Genomic DNA, 27547 nt, shown 5'->3' on the forward strand with positions numbered 1-27547 from the left:
GCAACGGAAATAGCTTGTTGATGGAAGATTAATATGATGGAAAATAGACCCGGGGGCCATAGGTTTCACTAGTGGCTTCTCTCAAGAGCATAAGTATTTTACGGTGGGCGAACAAATTACTGTTGAGCAATTGACAGAATTGAGCATAGTTATGATAATATCTAGGTATGATCATGTATATAGGCATCACGTCCGAGACAAGTAGACCGACTCCTGCGTGCATCTACTACTATTACTCCACACATCGACCGCTATCCAGCATGCATCTAGAGTATTAAGTTCATAAGAACGGAGTAACGCTTTAAGCAAGATGACATGATGTAGAGGGATAAATTCATGCAATATGATAAAAAAACCATCTTGTTATCCTCGATGGCAACAATACAATACGTGCCTTGCTGCCCCTACTGTCACTGGGAAAGGACATCGCCAGATTGAACCCAAAGCTAAGCACTTCTCCCATTGCAAGAAAGATCAATCTAGTAGGCCAAACCAAACTGATAATTCGAAGAGACTTGCAAAGATAACCAATCATACATAAAAGAATTTAGAAGATTCAAATATTGTTCATAGATAAACTTGATCATAAACCCACAATTCATCGGTCTCAACAAACACACCGCAAAAGAAGATTACATCGAATAGATCTCCACAAGTGAGGGGGAGAACATTGTATTGAGATCCAAAAAGAGAGAAGAAGCCATCTAGCTAATAACTATGGACCCAAAGGTCTGAGGTAAACTACTCACACTTCATCGGAGAGGCTATGGTGTTGATGTAGAAGCCCTCCGTGATCGATCCCCCCTCCGGCGGAGCTCCGGAACAGGCCCCAAGATGGGATCTCACGGGTACAGAAGGTTGCAGCGGTGGAATTAGGTTTTTGGCTCCGTATCTGATCGTTTGGGGGTACGTATGTATATATAGGAGGAAGAAGTACGTCGGTGGAGCAACGTGGGGCCCACGAGGGTGGAGGGCGCGCCTGGGGGGGTAGGCGCACCCCCTACCTCGTGGCTTCCTGTTTGATTTCTTGACGTAGGGTCCAAGTCCTCTGGATCATGTTCGTTCCGAAAATCACGTTCCCGAAGGTTTCATTCCGTTTGGACTCCGTTTGATATTCTTTTTCTGCGAAACTCTGAAATAGGCAAAAAAACAGCAATTCTAGGCTGGGCCTCCGGTTAATAGGTTAGTCCCGAAAATAATATAAAAGTGAATAATAAAGCCCAATAATGTCCAAAACAGAAGATAATATAGCATGGAGCAATAAAAAATTATAGATACGTTGAAGACGTATCAGTTTCCCATTACCATCCCTGACTTCGGATGTGCCTGGGTCGCTGGTGCCGCTACGGGCCAGCCAACTATCTTCGCCCGTGCAAAAGCGGGTCATAAGTCTTGTTAAGGCTGCCATTGTCCTCGGTTTTTCTTGGCCGAGGTGTCTGGCAAGCCATTCGTCCCGGACACTGTGTTTGAAAGCCGCTAAGGCTTCGGCGTCCGGGCAGTCGACAATTTGATTCTTCTTAGTGAGGTATATGTTCCAAAGCTTTCGGGCTGACTCTCCGGGCTGTTGAATTATATGACTTAAATCGTCTGCATCCGGAGGCCGGACATAGGTCCCTTGAAAATTAGCCCTAAAAGCATCCTCCAGCTCTTCCCAACTTACAATTGAGTTTTCGGGGAGGCTCTTCAGCCAGTGCCGAGCTGGTCCTTGCAACTTGAGGGGCAAGTATTTGATGGCGTGGAGATCATCTCCGCGAGCCATATGGATATGAATGATAAAGTCCTCAATCCAGACCCCAGGGTCTGTCGTTCCGTCGTATGCCTCTATGTTCACGGGTTTGAATCCCTCTGGAAATTCGTGATCCAGCGCCTCATCGGTGAAGCATAGGGGGTGCGTGGCACCCCTGTATTTGGATGTGTCATGGCATTCTGACGGTTGTAGTGTTCGGTTTTGATTCTGTGCTGGAGCGCGCTTCCTAGATCCGTAGATGGACCTGGTCATACCGACATCGTTAGCCGCCCTATCGCGGCCACGGGGTGGTCGATCCGGCTGATCGGCCGTTTTATTTTTCATCTGTATAGGCTCTAAAGCCTCGTCATCGAATTCAGGCACCAGCTTGCGCTTTGGATAGCTCTTTGTGTGGCGACTGCCACCGTACTTTTCTGCATTGTCGAACACTTTGTTCCATCTACTGTTGAGTGTATTTTGCGCGGCCTTGAGCCTCTGCTTCTGCTTCTTTAGACTCCTCGCGGTGGCAAGAAGCCTTCTGTGGAGGTTCTCTTGCTCCAAGTGCCTTTCCGGGATGATGTGTGCATCGTCGTCCGGACTGGTCTCTTCTCCGGAGATAGATTGATTAGCTTTACCCTCGGCGTCACCGTTGTCGGACAGCGGCTCCGTACTATGTTCACCGTCCGCTGGCTCATCTTGCTTTGTCGCTGGGTCCATGTGGTCGTCGTTTCCTCTGGAGTCGACCGTGGTATTATTCTTTCTTGCGCTGTTATTGTTGTTTTTGCCGAGGCAGGGTTTGGAGCGGCGCCTACATCATCGTTGTTTCTCGAGGGAACTATCCTTCGCTGCTTCTTCCCGTTCCTCTTTGTTGTTTTCTTTGGGGGTGTCCACCATGTATATATCGTATGATGAGGTGGCAGTCCAGCGTCCTGTGGGCGGTGGTTCCTGTTCTTCTCCTGCATCGTCGTCCATACCGTCGATGTCTTCGGAGTCGAAATCAAGCATGTCGGTTGAATCGTCGACAATGGCTATTAAGTGGGTGGTGGGTGGGGACCGAATTTCTTCGTCGTCCGCATCCCACTCAAGCTGGACATAGTTCGGCCAAGGGTCTCCTGACAAGGAGAGAGACCTTAATGAATTTAGCACGTTGCCCAGTGGCGAGTGCTGAAAGATATCCATGGAGGAAAACTCCATGATCGGTGCCCAATCAGATTCGATAGGCACGGACGCAGGCGGTTCGGAGCCCGTGGCCGGGGAAGAATCCAAGGATCCGGCAACACAGGTCTCGTAGGAGGTGAAGTCAGTATTCGGCTCTATCGCCGCTGAGTGTGCGGCCTCCGTGGCGGGGTCCATCCACCCGTCCTCGGACGGCGCAATCTGTTCCGGATTGAGGGCCGGAGTAGCCACAGGTGTGATCTCCCGAACACCGTCCGACGACAGAGCTAAGTCATGCTCGCCGTGACTGTGCGGCGCACCTGGCATAGGCTCGAATCCGTCGAAGATCGAGTCTCCGCGGATGTCGGCAGTATAGTTTAAGTTTTTAAACCTGGCCTGACGGCCAGGGGCGTAGCTCTCGATCTGCTCTAGATGGCCAAGCGAGTTGGCCCGCAGTACGAAGCCGCCGAATACGAAGATCTGTCCGGGGAGAAAAACCTCACCCTGGATCGCATCGTTGTCGATGATCAAAGGAGCCATCCAGCCTTATCGTGACGTCACAGTGGAACTCTCAATGAAAGCACCAATGTCGGTGTCAAAACTGGCAGATCTCGGGTAGGGGGTCCCGAACCGTGCGTCTAAGGCGGATGGTAACAGGAGGCGGGGGACACAATGTTTACCCAGGTTCGGGCCCTCTCGATGGAGGTAATACCCTACTTCCTGCTTGATTGATCTTGATGATATGAGTATTACCAGAGTTGATCTACCACGAGATCATAGAGGCTAAACCCTAGAAGCTAGCCTATGATTATGATTGTTGTTGTCCTACGGACTATATCCTTCGGTTTATATAGACATCGGAGGGGGCTAGGGTTACACAGAGTCGGTTACAAGGGAGGAGATCTACATATCCGAATTGCCAAGCTTGCCTTCCACGCAAAGGAGAGTCCCACCCGGACACGGGACGAAGTCTTCAATCTTATATCTTCATAGTCCAACAGTCTGGCCAAAGTATATAGTCCGGCAGTCCAAGGACCCCTTAATCCAGGACTCCCTCAGTTGTCGCTCTTGGAATCCACGCCACGGATTCCTCGCGCGAGCTTGTGCTATGGGCGCCGATGCCCCCGAGTTCCTGGATCCGCTTTCCATGGTTCTTCTCCGATGTGATGCTGCCGAGGGGGCCTCTCGAGCTCTGGCTGCAGCACGCCGACTGTGACGCTCCGGCGACCGGAGCAGAGGTCGAAGCGGTCCCCACCGGCAAGATCTTCATGAATCGCGGCTGGCGCGAGGTTGCACGGGTCTGCCGTGCGGAAGGCGCCCTCGCGATCCATTTTGAGTTCGACGACGCCTCCATGCTCTTCTTCAAGGTCTTCGACGCGGAGGGCCGCCACCTGGAGTGTTGCCCTGGAGGGGAGCGCCAGGATGACGCACGCTCCGCTCGTGGCTACTCCAGCAGCAGCAGCCCCCGGGAGTCTAGCGACTCTCCTGAGCTCTACGAGACTCCGGAGACAAGCGACGACAACTAGTGCCCCCAAGCTCCCGCTGGGCCCAGAGCAGAGCCGCGGCGTCCAGCCGCCGCCGCCGCTGATCTGGATGGGGTTGGTGCCGGCCTCCCATGGCCCACTGTTGATGATGGCGTCCGCCGCGGGAGGGTGTAGATAGGATTCCTCTTAGTTTTTGCTTTTGCTTCCTATGAAGAATCATGAAGTACCCCGTGGGGGTGTGTAAGGATCTGTAGTGCCTTCTGTGTATATATTCCCTGTTATGAAAATTTGTGATTGCATGTCCTGTTCAGGCTCGGTCTCTCCTTTCCGACCTCACGATAGCTTGTTGCTCTACGCTGATAGGTCCCGGTCCCCAGGCAGGCTGCAGCTGTCGCTGGTATGCCAGGTCGCGTGCCGTGGTCAAGGCCAGGAGGTGAGCGGCCCGAGGTCCAGTAAGAGCCCCTGAGGCGCAATGCTCAGGAGGTCCCCCTTAGCGCCCAAGCAGCTATGGTAAGGCAGGAAAGGGATGCGGCGTAGCCGCAATAGGAATGCGGCGAGCGCGACCCTTAGGTCCTATCGATTAGCCGGTCTGAGCACGAGACTTATCTCAGTAGTTCAGGGTCGGTTCTTCGTGATGCGCCAGGCCTGTGCGCAACCACCTATAGCGTAGCTAGGTTAGGCCCGTACGGGTTCTTCCCCTTCCAATGCTTTCCTTCATGCTCTACGTCCTCAGGTCCCGGCCCTCGAGCAAGCTCAGCCACCGCTGGTATGCCAGGTCGCGATGCCGTGGTCAAGGCCAGGGGTGGGGGCTGGAGAGCCAGTAAGAGCTCCTGAGTCGCGATGCTCAGGAGCCCCCTTTTAATGCGCAAGCGGATTGCCTGTAAGAGGAGAGAGAGCCCGCGGTACCGCCCGCTATTATCCTCGGGAGGTTCCTGCAGGCCATCACAAGGAGAAACATGGTTTTGCCATTATGGTTGCCAGCCTGCCGCTGGTTGCTCTGAGACGAGACGAAGGCACTGAGGGCCTGGTGAGGTGACGTGCGCGGGGCGTGCCACGAGCCAGAGCTCGACCGCTCAGGTTTGTCGACATGGCAGGGACGGACCCATGCACCAGCGCCGTGCCTGTGTGAGGAGGCCCCGTGGGAGGCGATGATCGACCAGGTGGTAGCCGAGCAGGCGGTAATCATAGGCAGATTAAGCATGGAAGACAAATCAACTTTGGTAAATGCAGAAAGATACATGCCACTGGTCAGGCCCGAGCGGCTAGGGGATGATGCAGCCCGAGGGGCGCCCCCAACAAGGTAAGCTAAAGACATAAGCAAAAAGGGATACATGCCACAGGGACGGACCCACGCGGCCTGGGAATAATGCAGCCCCAAGGGCGCTCCCAGCTAAACGAACTTGGAAAATGTCACCTGGTTCTATTGACGAAGGAGGGTTGGGGCAGCTGAAGGTACGCGGCGAAGGAATGGCTCCTCACGAGCCACCGGGGCCCTGAGCCTCGAGAGGCTCTGGGGGCTCGGGTGGTTCCTTGAAGACCGTCTCCATCTCTTCCAGGACGGCATGGTACCTGGCCTCCTGAGCCGCCAAGACACGCCGCATGTTGCGCTGATAGGCTGACGCCACGCTCGGCAAGCCGAAGGGCATGCGAACGCAGCTGTGTGGTGGGCCCTCGCAATGGCCCACACGCGAAGGCCAGAAGAGCTCCTGAGATGCGGCCCTGTTGTGCCCTGGAACGTCGATGCAGACGCGCAGCCCGGCATCCTCGCCTGGATGGGGAGCTGCGCCTCGTGAGCGGCGGTCGCCGCGCATGGCCCTTGCGTCTTGCAGTTCCAGAGTGGTCTTGGTGATGAACTCCTGAGCGGTGGGCATTCCTTGCCCTGTGTTCTCCTGAGGGAAACGTGCCGAGAAGCACGCCTCCAAGTGGTGCCCAAGCGCCTCCCTCGTGAGGTTGGCAAGGTCCGAGGCCCTCCAGAAGAGAGCCCCCGAGCCCTGCCCGAGGAGGGCGCCGGGCACGCCTTCCTATGCGATGGAGGGAGGCGCCCCTGGAGCGGGCGCTGATCCTGACGAGGCTCCAGCTGCGTCGCCACCCTCCTGAGATCCTGCACGGCGCAGTTGCTTCTTCTTCTTGGGGAGGGCCTCAGGAGGGCCCTCGCCCTTGCTGTCGGGGTCGTCGATTGCTGCAGCTTGGAAGGCGCGCTCAAGGGAGCATACCGCATCTCTCTCTTCACATGGAACCGTGATGATTCCGCCGCTTCCCAGCATCTTGAGGACATTGTAGCCGTGGTGGGTGACCGCCATGAACTTGGCCAGGGCCGGATACCCGAGGATGGCGTTGTACAGCAGGCGGATGTGCGCGATGTCGAAGTTGATGAGTTCGGTGCGGTAGTTCTTGCGCTCCCCGAAGGTGACAGGCAGGCGAACCTACCCTATCGGTGTGGTGGAACCGTCGGTCACTCCTGAGAAAGGCTTGGTAGGCTGAAGCTGCTCATACAGGACCTGGGGGTTGTCGAACGTGTCGACGGATAGGACGTTGAGCCCTGCGCCGCCATCGATGAGGGTCTTGGTAACTTGCACATTGCTGATGACTGGTGAACAAAGCATCGGGAGGGCGCCAGCGGTGGCTGCGCACTTGAGCTGATCTGCCGAGTTGAAGGTGATGGCGCACTGGGACCACCTGAGCGGGCGCGTAGCCTCAAGCTTGGGGAGCACTGCGTTCACCTCTCGAGCGAACTGTTTGAAGATGCGCTGAGAGGCTGGGGCCTGAGCGCCGCCCAAGATGCAGGCGATAGCACACGGCTCCTGGAAGCCCCCAGCCCCCTCGTCCTGATGGTGATCATCGTTCCTTCTTGGTGGTGGCGGCAGCGGGGGAAGACCGGCGTTGCCCTGAGGACGATCCTCACGAGGCTGGTCTCTCCAGGCGCCCTCGCGAGGATGGTCCTGCCAGCGGTCCTCACGAGGCCTGTCGCGCCACTCTTGGCGCGGGCCACGGTCGTCCCAGCATCCGCCTCCGCGTCCTCCTCCACGGCCGTAGCCCCGGTCGCTGCGCTCGGGGCGTCGACCGAAACGCCCTTCGCGAATGGCTCTGAGCTCTTGACAGTCGCTGGTGTTGTGGGTGTTCAGGTTGTGGAAGGTGCAGAACGGTCGGCTGCCCTTGGATGACTCGGGCTGGTCCCTGCCCTGCTTGGTGTCCGGCTCCGCTGCGAGCACAGCTGCTTCCTTGCGCTTCACGCCCTTGGCCTTGGCCTTCTTCTCCTCTGCACCCGCAGCTGGCAGCTCGAGGAGGGAAAGGCGCACCTCCTCAGCTCTTGCGCACTTGGTTGCCAGGTTGAACAGCTCCTGAGATGTGCACAGCTCCTCGTGGATAGCGAGCTCCTCCTTCATCTTGATGTCGCGGACGCCGTCAGAGAACGCAGAGATGATGGCCTCGTCTATGACCTTGGGGATCTTGAGGCGAGTGTTGTTGAAGCGCTGGATGTACTTCTGGAGGGTCTCTCCTGGTTGTTGCTTGATGCGGCGCAGGTCACCTGCGGCCGGCGGGCGGTCGCGGGTGCCCTGGAAGTTGGCGACGAAGCGGTCGCACATCTCATCCCAGGAGGAGATCGAGCCGTGTTGCAGGTTCAGGAGCCAGGAGCGGGCACCATCCTTGAGAGCCATGGGAAACCAGTTCGCCATGACTTTCTCGTCGCCGTTGGCCGCCTCGATGCTCAGCTCGTAGAGCTGCAGGAACTCCGCGGGGTCGGCGGTGCCGTCATAGCGGGGAGGCAGATCCGGCTTGAACTTGCCTGGCTAGGCGACCCTACACAGCTCAGGGGTGAAGGCGCGGCAGCCGGCCGTGGTTGCCGGGGCCCGTCTCGGAGGTGGAGCTTGGTCTTGGTGAGGCCCGCGTGCCGCTACCGCAGGTAGCGCGCGGTCTTGGCGAGGTGGCACGGGGAGCGCAAGCGCAGCTTCCCGCGGCCGAGGAACTTCTTGGCAGCTTCTCTCTTCGCGCGCGGGCACCGGGCGTGGTGGGTCACGCCGTGGGGCCGCACGCCTTGGTGCCAAGGCGCAGTCTTGGGGCAGAGGTGGTGGAGGCGCTCCGTGAGCCACGTCGCCCATGGCTTGCGGGGGCGAGGCAGAGAGTGGGACGGCGCCGGGGAGCCCCCCGCGGCGCGGACGAGCTCGGCGACGCGGTCGAGCCAGTCCTTGTAGAGGTCGTCGACCGAGCAATAGCGCTGGAGCTCGTTCGCCATGAGGAGCGCGGCATGCGCATCCATGGGCGCGCGACGTGCGTGGGACGAGGAACCAGCCGGGGTCAGCGATGGAGTGGCGGTGCGGCCGTCCTGCCGCACCGATGGGTGTAGCGAGGACACTTGCTGCTCGTTCCCCGCCGGGCCGGTGGCGGCGTTGGCGGCAAGAGACGGGGAATGACGAAGTGGCCCGCCGACGGGAGCAGTCTGAGCAACGCGGGCGGTGAGGGCAGCCCGGCGCTCAGCTCGGGTGCGGCGAGCGTCCGCCATGGAGACGACGGAGTGACGAATCGACGAAAGGGAAGCTACGGCGCACCCCTACATGGCATGCCAAATGTCGGATGTGGGGCTCCGGCAAAACCCTTAAGGTTCGAACTCTGGGGTGCGCGCGAAGTCTTTCCCTCCTATCGATCTACGCCCTAGCTCGCTAAGATCTCGTGGACGAACTCGACGAACTCACAACACGGAAAGACACGAGATTTATACTGGTTTGGGCCACCCTTGTGGTGTAATACCCTACTCCAGTGTGTGGTGGTGGATTGCCTCTTGGGCTGATGAAGAACAGTACAAAGGGAAGAACGGCCTCCTGAGGTTGAGGTGTTCTTGTGCTGTGTGGACTTGTGGATGAGAACTCGATCCCTCCCCTAGTATGGTGGCTAGCGCTACTTATATAGGCCCTGGTCCTCTCCCCAAATATTTGAGCGGGAAGGGAGCCAACAATGGTGGGCGAATTTGAAAGGGGACAGCTAGTACAAGCTATCCTGACAAAAGCGGTCTTCACCGGCAAAAGGCTCTGGTGGTGACGCCGTCTTGGGCTCCACGGTGACCTCCGTCTTGCCGTCCTGCTGGTCTTGGTCTTGTTGCACCGATATGGAAACCTTTGCCTGATGCCTCGGTACTCCGCGCCTGCGCCTGCTTCCTTAGCACCAAAGAGGAAACAAGGACGCTGCGCGCGCTGGCGCCCATCTGGCGCCAGTCGTCATGGCTCACGTCACGAGAGCCTCGCGAGGTTTGCCCCGCCTTGATATCTCAGCTCCTCGGGAGGTAGCCTGGTGAGGTCGCTCCTGAGGAGGTCTTGCGTCGTCCGCCTCGCGTGGCTTGGCCCCTCGCGAGGGTCTTGAGTGCCTTGTTGACGAAGATGGGCCGTACATGCCTGCTAGCATAGCCATGCCGTGGGCCATAGGCAGGCATGTCTGGGGACCCCCATTCCCAGAACGCCGACATGGGCCTCTTCCAGAAGAGGTTGACAGCGTGCAATCGCGCGCATGACAACTCCACGGAACCGCTCCATTTCCATGTCTTTGGCCTGGTAGCAAATTCCATCGATCACCTGCATCCTCAAGATATCACGTTGGCGATGTTCTACTTCGTCGGGGACGTCAACTCCGCCAAGGATGCGCTCGAGCCTAGCCACCACATCATCGGGATCAAGGTTGACATGGCCGCCGCGGGCAATGATGAAGCCGTACGCTGCCTTTATCTTGACTGAATCGCAGAGGTCCTTTGCCCATTCCTTCCAGGGCATTAGGCTCTCGATGAGCACTGGTGATGGTGCCTCTTCGGGTGGGTCATCGATCATGCCGCCGAGCAGCTCTGGATCTTTTGCACGTTGGATGGCAAACTGCTCATCACACCTCCTCTGCAATATGTCGATTGCGCTCCCAAGGACTGTGACGCCGATATCGCTGCCGATGGGCAATGGTGCCTGCACCGGCCGATGAAGCTTTTGCTCCCCGACCTGCTCCGGCTCGTTCTCCTCGCCGAAGATGTAACGCGGGTAGGCGTCGACGTCGAAGCTTTGGTCGTTGCCTGGCATGCTTGGAATAACTAATGGTAGATGGGTGAGGACTAGATCTTCGCAGAGTGTCGCGGCGGTGCGTTGCCGCCTGGGTTATATGCAGCAAGCCGTTAGCTGGTGGCGGGAAACCGGTGAGGGAATAGGCGTGGATTTTACAATTTATCCATGTGGAGCGCGAGAAGCATTCGCTGGAGCGCGGGAAGACTAAGTGGAGCACACACACAACTGTTGGGAAACGTAGTAATTTCAAAAACTTTCCTACGCACACGCAAGATCATGGTGATGCATAGCAACGAGAGGGGAGAGTGTTGTCCACGTACCCTCGTAGACCGAAAGCGGAAGCGTTAACACAACGCGGTTGATGTAGTCGTACGTCTTCACGATCCGACCGATCAAGTACCGAACGTACGGCACCTCCGAGTTCAGCACACGTTCAGCTCGATGACGTCCCTCGAACTCCGATCCAGCCGAGTGTTGAGAGAGAGTTTTGTCAGCACGACGGCGTGGTGACAATGATGATGTTCTACCGACGCAGGGCTTCGCCTAAGCACCGCTACGATATTATCGAGGTGTAATATGGTGGAGGGGGCACCGCACACGGCTAAGAGATCAATGATCAATTGTTGTGTCTATGGGGTGCCCCCTGCCCCCGTATATAAAGGAGCAAGGGGGAAGGCGGCCGGCCTAGGAGGAGGGCGCGCCAAGGGGGGAGTCCTACTCCACCAGGAGTAGGACTCCTCCTTTCCTTGTTGGAATAGGAGAAGGGAAGGGAGAAGGAGAAAGAAGGAAGGGGGCGCCCCCCCTCCCTAGTCCAATTCGGACTAGTCCATGGGGAGGGGTGCGGCCACCCTTTGGGGCCTTTCTCTCCTTTCCCGTATGGCCCATTAAGGCCCAATACGAATTCCCGTAACTCTCCGGTACTCCGAAAAATACCCGAATCACTCGGAACCTTTCCGAAGTCCGAATATAGTCGTCCAATATATCGATCTTTACGTCTCGGCCATTTCGAGACTCCTCGTCATGTCCCCGATCTCATCCGGGACTCCGAACTCCTTCGGTACATCAAAACACATAAACTCATAATATAACCGTCATCGTAACGTTAAGCGTGCGGACCCTACGGGTTCGAGAACTATGTAGACATGACCGAGACACCTCTCCGGTCAATAACCAATAGCGGAACCTGGATGCTCATATTGGCTCCCACATATTCTACGAAGATCTTTATCGGTCAGACCGCATAAAACATACGTTGTTCCCTTTGTCATCGGTATGTTACTTGCACGAGATTCGATCGTTGGTATCTCGATACCTAGTTCAATCTCGTTACCGGCAAGTCTTTTTACTCGTTCCGTAATACATCATCCCGCAACTAACTCATTAGTTACAATGCTTGCAAGGCTTACAGTGATGTGTATTACGGAGTGGGCCCAGAGATACCTCTCCGACAATCGGAGTGACAAATCCTAATCTTGAAATACGCCAACCCAACAAGTACCTTTGGAGACACCTGTAGAGCACCTTTATAATCACCCAGTTATGTTGTGACGTTTGGTAGCACACAAAGTGTTCCTCCAGTAAACGGGAGTTGCATAATCTCATAGTCATAGGAACATGTATAAGTCATGAAGAAAGCAATAGCAACATACTAAACGATCGAGTGCTAAGCTAACGGAATGGGTCAAGTCAATCACATCATTCTCCTAATGATATGATCCCGTTAATCAAATGACAACTCATGTCCATGGCTAGGAAACATAACCATCTTTGATCAACGAGCTAGTCAAGTAGAGGCATACTAGTGACACTCTGTTTGTCTATGTATTCACGCAAGTATTATGTTTCCGGTTAATACAATTCTAGCATGAATAATAAACATTTATCATGATATAAGGAAATAAATAATAACTTTATTATTGCCTCTAGGGCATATTTCCTTCAGTCTCCCACTTGCACTAGAGTCAATAATCTAGTTCACATCGCCATGTGATTTAACATCAATAGTTCACATCACCATGTGATTAACACCCATAGTTCACATCGTCATGTGACCAACACCTAAAGGGTTTACTAGAGTCAGTAATCTAGTTCACATCGCTATGTGATTAACACCCAAAGAGTACTAAGGTGTGATCATGTTTTGCTTGTGAGATAATTTTAGTCAACGGGTCTGTCACATTCAGATCCGTAAGTATTTTGCAAATTTCTACATCTACAATGCTCTGCATGGAGCTACTCTAGCTAATTGCTCCCACTTTCAATATGTATATAGACCGAGACTTAGAGTCATCTAGATTAGTGTCAAAATTTGCATCGACGTAACCCTTTACGACGAGCCTTTTGTCACTTCCATAATCGAGAAACATATCCTTATTCCAGTAAGGATAATTTTGACCGCTGTCCAGTGATCTACTCCTAGATCACTATTGTACTCCCTTGCCAAAATCAGTGTAGGGTATACAATAGATCTGGTACACAGCATGGCATACTTTATAGAACATATGGCCGAGGCATAGGGAATGACTTTCATTCTTTTTCTATCTTCTGCCGTGGTCGGGTTTTGAGTCTTACTCAATTTCACACCTTGTAACACAGGCAAGAAACTCTTTCTTTGACTGTTCCATTTTGAACCACTTCAAAATCTTGTTAAGGTATATACTCATTGAAAAAACTTATCAAGCGTCTTGATCTATCTCTATAGATCTTGATGCTCAATATGTAAGCAGCTTCACCGTGGTCTTTCTTTGAAAAACTCCTTTCAAACACTCCTTTATGCTTTGCAGAATAATTCTATATTATTTTCGATCAACAATATGTCATTCACATATACTTATCAGAAATGCTGTAGTGCTCCCACTCACTTTCTTGTAAATACAGGCTTCACCGCAAGTCTGTATAAAACCAAATGCTTTGATCACACTATCAAAGCGTTTATTCCAACTCCGAGAGGCTTGCACCAGTCCATAAATGGATCGCTGGAGCTTGCACACTTTGTTAGCTCCCTTTGGATCGACAAAACCTTCCGGTTGCATCATATACAACTCTTCTTCTAGAAATCCATTCAGGAATGCAATTTTGACATCCATTTGCCAAATTTCATAATCATAAAATGCGGCAATTGCTAACATGATTCGGACAGACTTGAGCATCGCTACGGGTGAGAAGGTCTCATTGTAGTCAATCCCTTGAACTTGTCGAAAACCTTTCGCAACAAGTCGAGCTTTATAAACAGTAACATTACCGTCAGCGTCAGCCTTCTTCTTGAAGATCCATTTATTTTCAATGGCTTGCCGATCATCGGGCAAGTCAACCAAAGTCCATACTTTGTTCTCATACATGGATCCCATCTCGGATTTCATGGCCTCAAGCCATTTTGCGGAATCTGGGCTCACCATCGCTTCTTCATAGTTCGTAGGTTCGTCATGGTCTAGTAACATAACCTCCAGAACAGGATTACCGTACCACTCTGGTGCGGATCTTGATCTGGTTGACCTACGAGGTTCAGTAATAACTTGATCTGATGTTTCATGATCATTATCATTAACTTCCTCACTAATTGGTGTAAGCATCACTAGAACTGATTTCAGTGATGAACTACTTTCCAATAAGGGAGCAGGTACAATTACCTCATCAAGCTCTACTTTCCTCCCACTCACTTCTTTCAAGAGAAACTCCTTCTCTAGAAAGGATACATTCTTAGCAACGAATGTCTTGCCTTCGGATCTGTGATAGAAGGTGTACCCAACAGTCTCCTTTGGGTATCCTATGAAGACATATTTCTCCGATTTGGGTTTGAGCTTATCAGGATGAAACTTTTCATATAAGCATCACAACCCCAAACTTTAAGAAACGACAACTTTGGTTTCTTGCCAAACCACAGTTCATATGGTGTCGTCTCAACGGATTTAGATGGTGTAGTTTTAACGTGAATGCAGCTATCTCTAATGCATAACCCCGAAACTATAGTGGTAAATCGGTAAGAAACATCATAGATTGCACTATATCCAATAAAGTACGGTTATGATGTTCGGACACACCATTATGCTGTGGTGTTCCAGGAGGCATGAGTTTGTGAAACTATTCCACATTGTTTTAATTGAAGACCAAACTCGTAACTCAAATATTTGTCTCCGCGATCAGATCGTAGAAACTTTATTTTCTTGTCATGATGATTTTCCACTTCACTCTGAAATTCTTTGAACTTTTCAAATGTTTCAGACTTATGTTTCATCAAGTAGATATACCCATATCTGCTCAAATCATCTGTGAAGGTCAGAAAAATAACGATATCCGCCACGAGCCTCAATATTCATCGGACCACATACATCTGTATGTATGATTTCCAACAAATTAGTTGCTCTCTCCATAGTTCCGGAGAACGGTGTTTTAGTCATCTTGCCCATGAGACACGGTTCGCAAGTACCAAGTGATTCATAATCAAGTGATTCCAAAAGTCCATCATTATGGAGTTTCTTCATGCGCTTTACACCGATATGACCTAAACGGCAGTGCCACAAATAAGTTGCACTATCATTATTAACTTTGTATCTTTTGGCTTCAATATTATGAATATGTGTATCACTACGATCGAGATCCAACGGACCATTTTCATTGGGTGTGTAACCGTATAAGGTTTCATTCATGTAAACAGAACAACAATTATTCTCTAACTTAAAATGAATAATCGTATTGCAATAAACATGATCAAATCATATTCATGCTCAACGCAAACACCAAATAACACTTATTTAGGTTCAACACTAATCCCGAAAGTATAGGGAGTGTGCGATGATGATCATATCAATCTTGGAACCACTTCCAATACACATCGTCACTTCATCCTTAACTAGTTTTTGTTCATTATGCAACTCCCGTTTCGAGTTACTACTCTTTAGCAACTGAACCAGTATCAAATACCGAGGGGTTGCTATGAACACTAGTAAAATACACATCAATAATCTGTATATCAAATATACCTTTGTTCACTTTGCCATCCTTCTTATCCACCAAATACTTGGGGCAGTTCTGCTTCCAGTGACCAGTCCCTTTGCAGTAGAAGCACTTAGTCTCAGGCTTAGGTCCAGACTTGGGTTTCTTCACTTGAGCAGCAACTTGCTAGCCGTTCTTCTTGAAGTTCCCCTTCTATCCCTTTGCCCTTTTCTTGAAACTAGTGGTCTTGTTAACCATCAACACTTGATGCTCTTTCTTTGATTTCTACCTTCGTCGATTTCAGCATCGCGAAGAGTTCGGGAATTACTTTCGTCATCCCTTGCATACTATAGTTCATCACGAAGTTTTACAAACTTGGCGATGGTGACTAGAGAATTTTGTCAATCACTATTTTATCTGGAAGATTAACTCCCACTTGATTCAAGCGATTGTAGTACCCAGACAATCTGAGCACATGCTCACTGCTTGAGCTATTCTCCTTTATCTTTTAGCTATAGAACTTGTTGGAGACTTCATATCTCTCAACTCGGGTATTTGCTTGAAATATTAAATTCAACTCCTAGAACATCTCATATGGTCCATGACGTTCAAAACGTCTTTGAAGTCCCGATTCTAAGCCGTTAAGCATGGTGCACTAAACTATCAAGTAGTCATCATATTGAGCTAGCCAAACGTTCATAACGTCTGCATCTGCTCCTGCAATAGGTCTGTCACCTAGCGGTGCATCAAGGACATAATTCTTCTGTGCAGCAATGAGGATAATCCTCAGATCACGGATCCAATCCGCATCTTTGCTACTAACATCTTTCAACATTATTTTCTCTAGGAACATATCAAAAATAAAACAGGGGAGCTAAACGCGAGCTATTGATCTACAACATCGATATGCTAATACTACCAGGACTAAGTTCATGATAAATTTAAGTTCAATTAATCATATTACTTAAGAACTCCCACTTAGATAGACATCCCTCTAATCATCTAAGTGATCACGTGATCCAAATCAACTAAACCATAACCGATCATCACGTGAAATGGAGTAGTTTTCAATGGTGAACATCACTATGTTGATCATATCTACTATATGATTCACGCTCGACCTTTCGGTCTCAGTGTTCCGAGGCCATATCTGCATATGCTAGGCTCGTCAAGTTTAACCTGAGTATTCTGCGTGTGCAAAACTGGCTTGCACCCGTTGTAGATGGACGTAGAGCTTATCACACCCGATCATCACGTGGTGTCTGGGCACGACGAACTTTGGCAACGGTGCATACTCAGGGAGAACGCTTTTATCTTGAAATTTAGTGAGAGATCATCTTATAATGCTACCGTCAATCGAAGCAAGATAAGATGCATAAAAGATAAACATCACATGCAATCAATATAAGTGATTTGATATGGCCATCATCATCTTGTGCTTGTGATCTCCATCTCCGAAGCATCGTCATGATCACCATCATCACCGGCACGACACCTTGATCTCCATCGTAGCATCGTTGTCGTCTCGCCAATTATTGCTTCTACGACTATCGCTACCACTTAGTGATAAAGTAAAACAATTACATGGCGATTGCATTGCATACAATAAAGCGACAACCATATGGCTCCTGCCAGTTGCCGATAACTCGGTTACAAAACATGATCATCTCATACAATAAAATTCAGCATCATGTCTTGACCATATCACATCACAAGATGCCCTGCAAAAACAAGTTAGACGTCCTCTACTTTGTTGTTGCAAGTTTTACGTGGCTGCTACGGGCTTAGCAAGAACCGTTCTTACCTACGCATCAAAACCACAACGATAGTTTGTCAAGTTGGTGCTGTTTTAACCTTCGCAAGGACCGGGCGTAGCCACACTCGGTTCAACTAAAGTGAGAGAGACAGACACCCGCCAGTCACCTTTAAGCAACGAGTGCTCGCAACGGTGAAACCAGTCTCGCGTAAGCGTACGCGTAATGTCGGTCCGGGCCGCTTCATCTCACAATACCGCTGAACCAAAATATGACATGCTGGTAAGCAGTATGACTTATATCGCCCACAACTCACTTGTGTTCTACTCGTGCATATAACATCAACGCATAAAACCTGGCTCGGATGGCACTGTTGGGAAACGTAGTAATTTCAAAAAAATTCCTACGCACACGCAAGATCATGGTGATGCATAGCAACGAGAGGGGAGAGTGTTGTCCACGTACCCTCGTAGACCGAAAGCGGAAGCGTTAACACAACGCGGTTGATGTAGTCGTACGTCTTCACGATCCGACCGATCAAGTACCGAACGTACGGCACCTCCGAGTTCAGCACACGTTCAGCTCGATGACGTCCCTCGAACTCCGATCCAGCCGAGTGTTGAGGGAGAGTTTTGTCAGCACGACGGCGTGGTGACAATGATGATGTTCTACCGACGCAGGGCTTCGCCTAAGCATCGCTACGATATTATCGAGGTGTAATATGGTGGAGGGGGGGCACCGCACACGGCTAAGAGATCAATGATCAATTGTTGTGTCTATGGGGTGCCCCCTGCCCCCGTATATAAAGGAGCAAGGGGGAAGGCGGCCGGCCTAGGAGGAGGGCGTGCCAAGGGGGGAGTCCTACTCCCACCGGGAGTAGGACTCCTCCTTTCCTTGTTGGAATAGGAGAAGGGAAGGGAGAAGGAGAAAGAAGGAAGGGGGCGCCCCCCCTCCCTAGTCCAATTCGGACTAGTCCATGGGGAGGGGTGCGGCCACCCTTTGGGGCCTTTCTCTCCTTTCCCGTATGGCCCATTAAGGCCCAATACGAATTCCCGTAACTCTCCGGCACTCCAAAAAATACCCGAATCACTCGGAACCTTTCCGAAGTCCGAATATAGTCGTCCAATATATCGATCTTTACGTCTCGGCCATTTCGAGACTCCTCGTCATGTCCCCGATCTCATCCGGGACTCCGAACTCCTTCGGTACATCAAAACACATAAACTCATAATATAACCGTCATCGTAACGTTAAGCGTGCGGACCCTACGGGTTCGAGAACTATGTAGACATGACCGAGACACCTCTCCGGTCAATAACCAATAGCGGAGCATGGATGCTCATATTGGCTCCCACATATTCTACGAAGATCTTTATCGGTCAGACCGCATAACAACATACGTTGTTCCCTTTGTCATCGGTATGTTACTTGCCCGAGATTCGATCGTCGGTATCTCGATACCTAGTTCAATCTCGTTACCGGCAAGTCTCTTTACTCGTTCCGTAATACATCATCCCGCAACTAACTCATTAGTTACAATGCTTGCAAGGCTTACAGTGATGTGTATTACTTAGTGGGCCCAGAGATACCTCTCCGACAATCGGAGTGACAAATCCTAATCTTGAAATACGCCAACCCAACAAGTACCTTTGGAGACACCTGTAGAGCACCTTTATAATCACCCAGTTACATTGTGACGTTTGGTAGCACACAAAGTGTTCCTCCAGTAAACGGGAGTTGCATAATCTCATAGTCATAGGAACATGTATAAGTCATGAAGAAAGCAATAGCAACATACTAAACGATCGAGTGCTAAGCTAACGGAATGGGTCAAGTCAATCACATCATTCTCCTAATGATATGATCCCGTTAATCAAATGACAACTCATGTCCATGGCTAGGAAACATAACCATCTTTGATCAACGAGCTAGTCAAGTAGAGGCATACTAGTGACACTCTGTTTGTCTATGTATTCACGCAAGTATTATGTTTCCGGTTAATACAATTCTAGCATGAATAATAAATATTTATCATGATATAAGGAAATAAATAATAACTTTATTATTGCCTCTAGGGCATATTTCCTTCAACAACCCGAATACCGTATCCGGTGCCACGTGTTATTTATCACACAAGTGTTAACATAAAAAAAACGTATGTGTAACTTACTAATCATCGCACACGAGCACTCACAGATGCATCGTGTGCGATACTCCTAGCCACCGCAAGCAACTAGTTTGCATTTTTCAAAGTTTTTTGTACACACAGAATCGCACACGAACTAACTGTATTAACCGTCTGTGTTGTAATTTCTCATCGCAAACAGTTCATCTGAGTCGGCTGTTTGCCACATATCACACACATCTTATTAAGTTGAACCGTTTCTGTTGCGTTCTCTAATCGAAAGCAGTTCGTCCGAGTGAACCATATGCCCTATATCACACACATCTTGATCTGGCTAACCGTTTATGTTGCACTCCCTAATAGCAAACGGTTCATCAGAGCGAACTGTATGCCGTATTTCGCACACACATTGATGTGGCTGCCCGTTTCTGTTGTTCTGCCTCATCGCAAACAGTTTGAACGGGTTAACCGTATGCCCTACATCGCACACGCAACTAAAATTTGAACCGTGTTTGATGCATCCTCCATCGCAAACATTTTACACATTTCTGACGGTTTTCATACACCACCGTTTGCGATTATGGCATCGCACATAGTTTCTCGAAGGGTCTCTGATCGTAGTGTCGCGTTAGCAGCATCCTGCAGTAGTGACATGAGACTTCACAACTAATGAGAGAGTTTCCGTAAGGAATTCAAAGGAATGGCAGGCTCGAGGTAGAATGATAATTGATCACATGGGCAATTGGAATATGCAGTCGCAAGTGCTACAGAAAGGCATACTGCACTAGTATGTATTTGAGTACTAGAGCATTTCTGATTCATTAGGATGATCAAAATTGAAGTGATTAACATACATACCACCATGATGAATAAGAGGGGTGGTGGCATCTTGTGTGATCACGATACAAGGTTCGTCAGAGAACAGTTTGTCAGCTTTGTTGGCAACAACGTCAGTACCAATGGCGAGGGACAAATAGAACCAGTTTCTTGCGTGTTCAAACGAGGCGGGCCAATAGGTAAAGTTCTCGTCCATCGGTGGTTACCGGAATGTCATCAACAATAGTAACATGGTCTTACTGACAAAGTTGTACACCGAGTTGTTTACATAAGTAGCGAACTATTACTGCTTAGGTTATATAAATAACAACAACAACAACAACAACAACAACAACAACAACAAACCATAGGGAGGGGGTGCATGTTTGTCCAGTGGGCTGAGGAGAGAAGTCGTAGAAAAAAACATATGAAAACAAACATCGCTAACAACCCCAGACAAACAGAAGTGCACTGGCGGTTAGTGCAATATGCCTAAACTTTCAGAGTGCATCATCTACAAGGTCTCAGGTAATCCAAACTGGGAAGAAATGGGAGAAGACAATTCAAGGAACAGTCAAAGTAAATGTTGACGCTTCATTCTATGCTGATGAAAATAAGGGTGCAACGGAAGAAATAATTAGAGATAATAACAGGGTGTTTCTGGCAGCGGCTTGGAGGCCATTACAACATGTTACTGATGCACATTCTGCCAGGCAATGGCGGTGTACCAGGGACTTTTCCTCGCTGATAAGATGGGACTCCGCTCGATTCATATTGAATTAAATTCTCTTGAGGTGATCAACGCATGTTCTGAAGAAGATAGAATCTGGAGTCAATGAGCGGCTATCTACGTTGATTGCTTCATTCCAGATTGCTTCATTCCAGCGGGAATGATAGGTTCTGTTCAATTCATGCACTATGTTCGGGAGACGAATGAAACAACGCATTGTTTGGGACCAGTTAGAGATCAACCAACTGAAAACGAAATTTGGGTCAGTCAACTAACGCAAATTTGTTCAGTCGATTTGCTCCAAGTGAGAATTGAGGGACAGAGCGCTGTATGGGTCGATCTTGAGAGTCCATCCATGCATGATCTGTAGTGCTGCTCAGGTGTGGCTCGCGCGGAGATGGGTTCACTTCCATGTGATGCATGCATGCACACAACCACACAATCTCATGAGCAATATTTTGTTCATTAAGCACCGGTCATTAATTAATCACAAGAAAAACCAGCCATCACAGCCATTATCCGAATGGGAACCCAATGTGTTATATGCAATCATTGGTGACTATATGTGCACTGAAAAAGAAAAAGCTTTCAAAAGTTGCACACAATTTGCAATGAAATTGACTTTCTGAAATATGCAAAGAATAATATAATAGTGCATTTTCCGCATACTATAGTTTACACATAGTGTAAATGAAATAATGTATTGCCTTTAAGAAGAAAGAAAATTAAAAACAACTTGTGCACAATTTTGCACCGAAATTGCACTTTATCGTAATATGCAAAAATAATCATATAATCATGAAATTTCGGCACATATTATATAGTATTTGTTTGTATATAATCACACTCAGCCAAATACCCACAAAAACAAAAAATAACCAATAAAGCAAAAAAAGAAAAACACATAGAAACAGAAAAAAGAAATAGAAAAATTAACTGGGTATATTATAGTGAGATTTCTGCAAAAGAAGTGTGTTCTGAAAAGTAATGGATTAGCGACATCGGTATTACCCTTACAAAATAAAAGAAATGGACACTAAAAAATCAAAAATTAAATAAAGAATAAAAAAATAAAAAATGATGTTTTCTATGTAAGAATGAACTCGTGGCATTGGTATTACCCTTTCAGAAAAAATAAACATAATCAAAATAATGAAATTTTCTAAGAAAGAATGAAGCCCTTTTGAGAAGAAAGAAAATAAAAAAGAAAAACTTTAAAAACCTGCACACAATTAGCACTGAAAATTGCATTTTTTTAAATATGCAAAGAGTAAGCATATAATAGTGCATTTTTCGCATTCTATTACAATATACACATAGTGTAGATTTATTTTCCTTTAGGAAGAAAGAAAAAACTTCCGCACAACTTTGCACCAAAAATTGCATTTTATCATAATATGAAAAAACAATCATATAATCATGAATTTTTGGCAAATATTATATAGTATTTGTTTATATATAATTACACTCAGCCAAAAACCAACAAAAATAAAAACTAACCAATAAAGGAAAGAAAAAAGGAAAAATAAAAACGCATAGAAACATAAAATAGAAATAAAAAGGCAAAAATACCCATAAAAGAAACAATTAATTTTTCTAAGAAAGAATGAATTAGTGGCATTGATATTACCATTTATGCTTTTTTTAAATATGCAAGATTAAGTACTGAAAAAATTTGCACGAAATATACACAAAATTACGCTTTTAAAAAATATGCGAGAATAAGCATATAAAAGTGGAACTTTTGCAAAAACAAAATCTAAGAACAATTGAATAGTGGAATTGGTATTAACCTCAAAGTAGATTGAAAATGAAGTAAAGACTATTTTCCTGAAAAAGAATGAATTAGTGGCGTTGGTATTTCCTTTAAGAAGAGAGACAATTAGAAAAAAAAACCTGCACACAACTTTGCACCAAAATCGCACTTTATCGTAATATGAAAATAATAATCATGAAATTTTGGCACAAATTATATAGTATTTGTATGTAGATAATTACACTCATCCATAAACCACAAAAACAAAAAATAACCAATAAAGGAAAGGAAAAGGGAAAAAAAAAGAAAAACGCGACCCAGAAGAGCAAAAACGAGCCCAAGAAGCAATTCGACTGCCCTAAATAGGGGTCAATCGATTCCACACAGCCCAACTGTCAACCCAAATGATACGGAAAAAAGCACACATCTCAAAGCAGAATCGGACGGCCCAATTGACCCAAAAAGAAAATTTCAGCTGACTGATATATAGCTAAAGTGCATTTTTTTTAGCTAAATTTGCATACGATAGTGATAGTTCTTGTAAGTGGGTCGATGAACCCCCTGATTCTTGGTGAATGCCATTGCAAACGATGTAACTATATTACCAACTCAATAAAGTAGTCATGATGGTATTCTCTTAAAAAAGGAGACAAACAAATAAAATGCACAACAATCAATTGATGACATCAAGTACTCAAAAAAAAAATTGATGGCATCAACTTAAATGTTGATGTCACATATAGATGAGCTCTAGACACACAACCTTATTTAAATACAATGCAAACGATCACCACCTACCAGACACGTCAATCACGCAGAGGCGTTCTTCTGCGGAAACTAATAGGTCAGGCATAGTACCGATGTTTACACGAAACAAACGAATGGAATGAACAATACAGAACCACCGCCAAAACCAATACAAACCTGTACAAATGGTACTACTAACCAGCACATATCATACCCGCGAACTAACGAGGTCGCCGATCATGATCCCCGCGAACGGCTTGTCCAAGGTGGACCTCCGGCGAGCGGAGAGCTCCTGAGCCACGGTGCGCATATCCGGGCGAGCGTCGGGGTTGGTGCGGACACAGGATAGTGCCACGACGAAGACGAACACCACCTGCGCCGCCATCTGCTCGGCGGGACCGTCCAGCCTCTGGTCCACCAGGTCCCTAACCAGCAGGAGCGCCGCCGACTTGCCGACACCGGCCTGCGCCTCGTCGAGGCTGTACAATGAGCTGATGAGCCCACCCGGGAACTTGCCGGTCAGGATCTCCATGGCCACCACGCCGAAGCTGTACACGTCGCACTTGGTCGTCACCCTCAAGTAGGCGAGCTCTGCAGCAAGAAACGCGACGACAAATGTGAGCTTGCAAGAAAAGCAGTAATGGAGGACAACTCGGGGTGCGTAGGGTGTGCGTACCTGGTGCCATGTATCCGTAGGAGCCGGCGACGCTGGTGCAGTTGGAGCGTCCGGGGGCGAGGAACCTCGCCGTGCCGAAGTCTGACAGCCGCGTCTCGTACTCGGCGTCCAGAAGGACGTTGTTGACCGAGACGTCGCGGTGGATCATCGGCGGCGAGCAGTCGTGGTGCAGGTAGGCCAGCGCGCTCGCCAGGCCCCTGATCGCCCGCATCCTGGCCGGCCAGTCGAACCTCTCGCCGCTGCGCTCGCCGCCCATGTACAGCACCTTCCCGAGGCTGCCCCTCTCGACGCGCTCGTAGACCAGGTACATGTACCCGCCGGTGGCGCAGAACCCGTGGAGCTTGACGATGTTCCGGTGCCGGACGTGCGTCAGGGCCCTCACCTCGTTCTCGAAGCTCTTCTCGCTGATGCCCCAGCACGCGTCCCCTGTCTCCGACACGTCGAGCTTTTTCACGGCGAGGGAGTGGCCGCCCGGCACTTTGGCGTGGTACACGCTCCCGAAGCTGCCTTTGCCGATGCAGTAGGCCTCGTTGAAGTGCTCCGTCGCCGCCAGAATCTCGCCGAAGGAGAACTCCACATCCTTGCTCCATATGGACGCCTGCAGATCCGTCGTGCCGCTGCCGCTCGCCGTTGTCTCTTCCGTGTCCTCGTCGGTTCGCCTCTTCTTGCGGACGAGCAGGAGAGCCACTGCAGCGACGAAGAACATCAGCGCACCGACAACAGAAAGGGCGACAGCAAGGACCAGCCTGATGTTGTGTCGCCGTGAGCCAACTCCGGCTCCGGTGGAAACCAAGCTGCAGGATTTCAGGCCGGCTACGTCGCCGCACAGGCCCGGGTTGCCACTGAGATCCAGGTCGCTCAGCGAGCTCATCTTTCCCAGCAGAGCCGGCACCGCTCCGGTGAGGTTGTTGCTGCTCAGGTTCAGGTACCACATGCGGTCCAGTTTCGTGAGCTCCACGGGCACGCCGCCGTCGAGCTCATTCCCGGACAGGTCCAGCAGCAGCATGGTCGTGACGTTCCCCAGTGTGGAAGGGATCGGGCCTGACAACATGTTGTGCCTCAGGTTCACATTCAGCAACTGTAATTTGCCGAGCTCTGGAGGGATCGCGCCGGCGAGGTGATTCGCAGCGAGGCTCAAATCTTTAAGTGCGGCCATGTCACCGAAACCGGGAGGAATTGTCCCAGTAATCTTGTTGCGGTCCAGGTTCAGATACAAGAGGCTCTGGAACTGAGCCCAGTGCTCTGGGAGCTCGCCGCCGAAGGCATTCCCGGAGAGATCGATGTAGTAAAGGTTAGGATGCAATCCCAAGACCTGTGACACGTCGCCGGTAAGCCGGTTACGTGACATCCTGATGCGTACCAGCTTGGTCAAGTTGCGGTAGCAAGCAGGCACGGTGCCGGTGAACTGGTTGCTGTCCAGGCCAAGGTACATGAGGCGGGAGGCGCTCAAGCACAGCCCTGGGGGCAGCTCGCCGGAGAAGTTGTTGTTTGCCATGCTTACCACGGTCAGCTGGCGGCTGGAAATCGGCGGGATTGTCCCGGAGAAGAAGTTGTCGAAGGCGACGATGTAGACGAGGTTTGGCAACCGGACAAGCCCGGCCGGCAGCTCCCCATCGAGCATGTTGGTGCTCACGGATATCTTCTGCAGCGCCCTCATGTTCCCCAACTCGTCAGGCAACCGGCCGGTGAGCTTGTTGTTGTACAGCCGAAGAGTCTCTAATCTTGTGAGGTTGCCGATGGTCCGTGGGATAGTACCAGAGAATTCGTTCTCCGCGAGGTCCAGCAGCTTCAGATTCGTCAGACTTCCGATGATCGCCGGGATCTCACCGGAGAGGTTGTTGGTCGCGAAGGAGAGGAACTCCAGCCCCGACGCCATGCCGACCTCTGCGGGGATCACGCCGATGAAACGGTTCTTGTCCGCCTGAAACACCGTGAGACGTGTCCACGCCGTGAAGTAGTCCGGCAAGATCTCCCCGGTGAGCATGTTCTTGGAGACGTTGAATTCTCGTACTCTCCTCAGCTTGGCCCACGACAGAGGCAGCTTCCCGGAGAGCTTGTTGACCGCGAGGCCGATGACGCTGAGGTTGGTGCAGTGGCTGAGCTCCGTCGGAAGGGTGGACTCCAGCTGGGCGATGCTGACATTGATGCGCTCGAGCGACCGGAGCTTGCCGAGAGAGGCGGGGATCGCGCCGCCCAGCGGGTTGCTGTGCAGCTCGAGCACTCGTAACCTCGAGATGGAGCCGAGCGCCGGCGGTATGCCGCCGGAAAAACTGTTCTTGCCAAGAACGAGGCTCTGAAGCCTGGTCAAGTTGGAGACCGACGGCGGTATTTCGCCGGCGAACTGATTGGAAGAAAGGTTGAGGTGCTCGAGGTTCGGCATGTACGCAGGCAAGGCCGGCGGGATTGGGCCCGACAAATTGTTGTTGGACAAATCCACCGACGTGATGTTAAGCAGCGGCGCGGACACGTTCGACGGGAACGGCCCGACCAACGCGTTGTAGCTGAGGTTGAGGCTGCCGAGGCTGGGCAGGGACGAGAGGTCCAGAGCGTCGAGGGTGCCGTCGATGCCGGCGCCGGACACATCGACGCCAACGACCCGGCCGAAGACGTCGCACGTCATGCCGTGCCACGAGCACACCGCGAAGCTGGAGTTGGCGGCGGCCGCCCGGTCCCACGAGGCCAGAGCGCCCGCGGCGGCCGCGGTCAGCGGCAGGCTATCCTTCCATTCCAGGAGCGCCTCTGCCTCGCCGGGCGCAGAGCTCGCGCCGCGCAGCTGCGAGGACGACAGGAGCAGGAAGAGAAGAAGCGCGAGCAGGAGAGTGTCTCGGCTGGACGCTCTTGCTTGACGGTGATCATGGCGCCTCATCTCGATCTCTCTCGGAGAATCAGCAGTAGATGAGGATCGTTTGTTCGTTTGTCAACCATGTCATAGGAGTACGTGATCCAATTGGAGTGCAGCCGCAGCCATCGCCGGCATTGCCTGTGGTCCGAGCTCTTCTACAGGCAGTGGACATTTGATATGGGAGCGCTGACCGGTGGTAGAAGAGTTGATGCTTGCAACCATTCGGGGTACGACTGTAACTTGTGAAATGTGTTGGTTTGTTTTTCCCCTGCCTGTCTGCTCGTTTCCTTGAAAGGTTGAAGGAGTCACCCCGAAAGACAAAAAGATAAAAAGAGGTTGAGAAGGAGCAGGTTGAAGGAGTTCTCCTTTTATAATTTTGCATTTTAGAACATTGACTAGAAGGTCTCGCGCGCTTTGCTGTGTTGTTCTTCGTTTATGATTTTGTTTTGTTGTTGTGTCATTGTTGGTCGGTAAGTCACAAGGTTTAATTATGCTGGGTTCGGTATTTTTCTTTACGATGGTGCAATTGTTTAATTTATTAAATACATGATTTAGACGAGAGGGGAAAGATGCACACGCGAGCGCACAAACATGAACAGTAGTGCTACACCTACTTAGACAGTTTTACGTAATTACAGAGGCAATTGACTACGCCTAGTAGCCCACAATATAGAACACCGACACGTCAAACAGACAAGACTATACACACACCACACATACATTGCAGTTGAGCTCAACAGCCCTCCGCAAATGGGTCACACACTTACAGCTGGGGCCGAGC

The 27547-nt window shown here is 50.1% G+C and overlaps 1 protein-coding gene across 1 annotated transcript; it reads right to left on the reverse strand.

Annotated features, from left to right (window-relative positions):
* Nucleotides 1–23192: 23192 nt before the first annotated feature.
* Nucleotides 23193–26890, reverse strand: LOC109738304 (uncharacterized). The gene is made up of 2 exons (XM_020297411.4): nucleotides 23925–26890; nucleotides 23193–23839 (listed from the first exon to the last, which is right to left on the reverse strand). The coding sequence occupies exons 1-2, from the start codon at nucleotides 26788–26790 to the stop codon at nucleotides 23457–23459; spliced, it is 3249 nt and encodes a 1082-aa protein (XP_020153000.3). The 5' UTR covers nucleotides 26791–26890; the 3' UTR covers nucleotides 23193–23456.
* Between the last annotated feature and the right edge of the window lie 657 nt (nucleotides 26891–27547).

The sequence above is a fragment of the Aegilops tauschii genome, chromosome 1, assembly GCF_002575655.3.
Source record: "Aegilops tauschii subsp. strangulata cultivar AL8/78 chromosome 1, Aet v6.0, whole genome shotgun sequence".
Lineage (NCBI taxonomy): Eukaryota > Viridiplantae > Streptophyta > Magnoliopsida > Poales > Poaceae > Aegilops > Aegilops tauschii.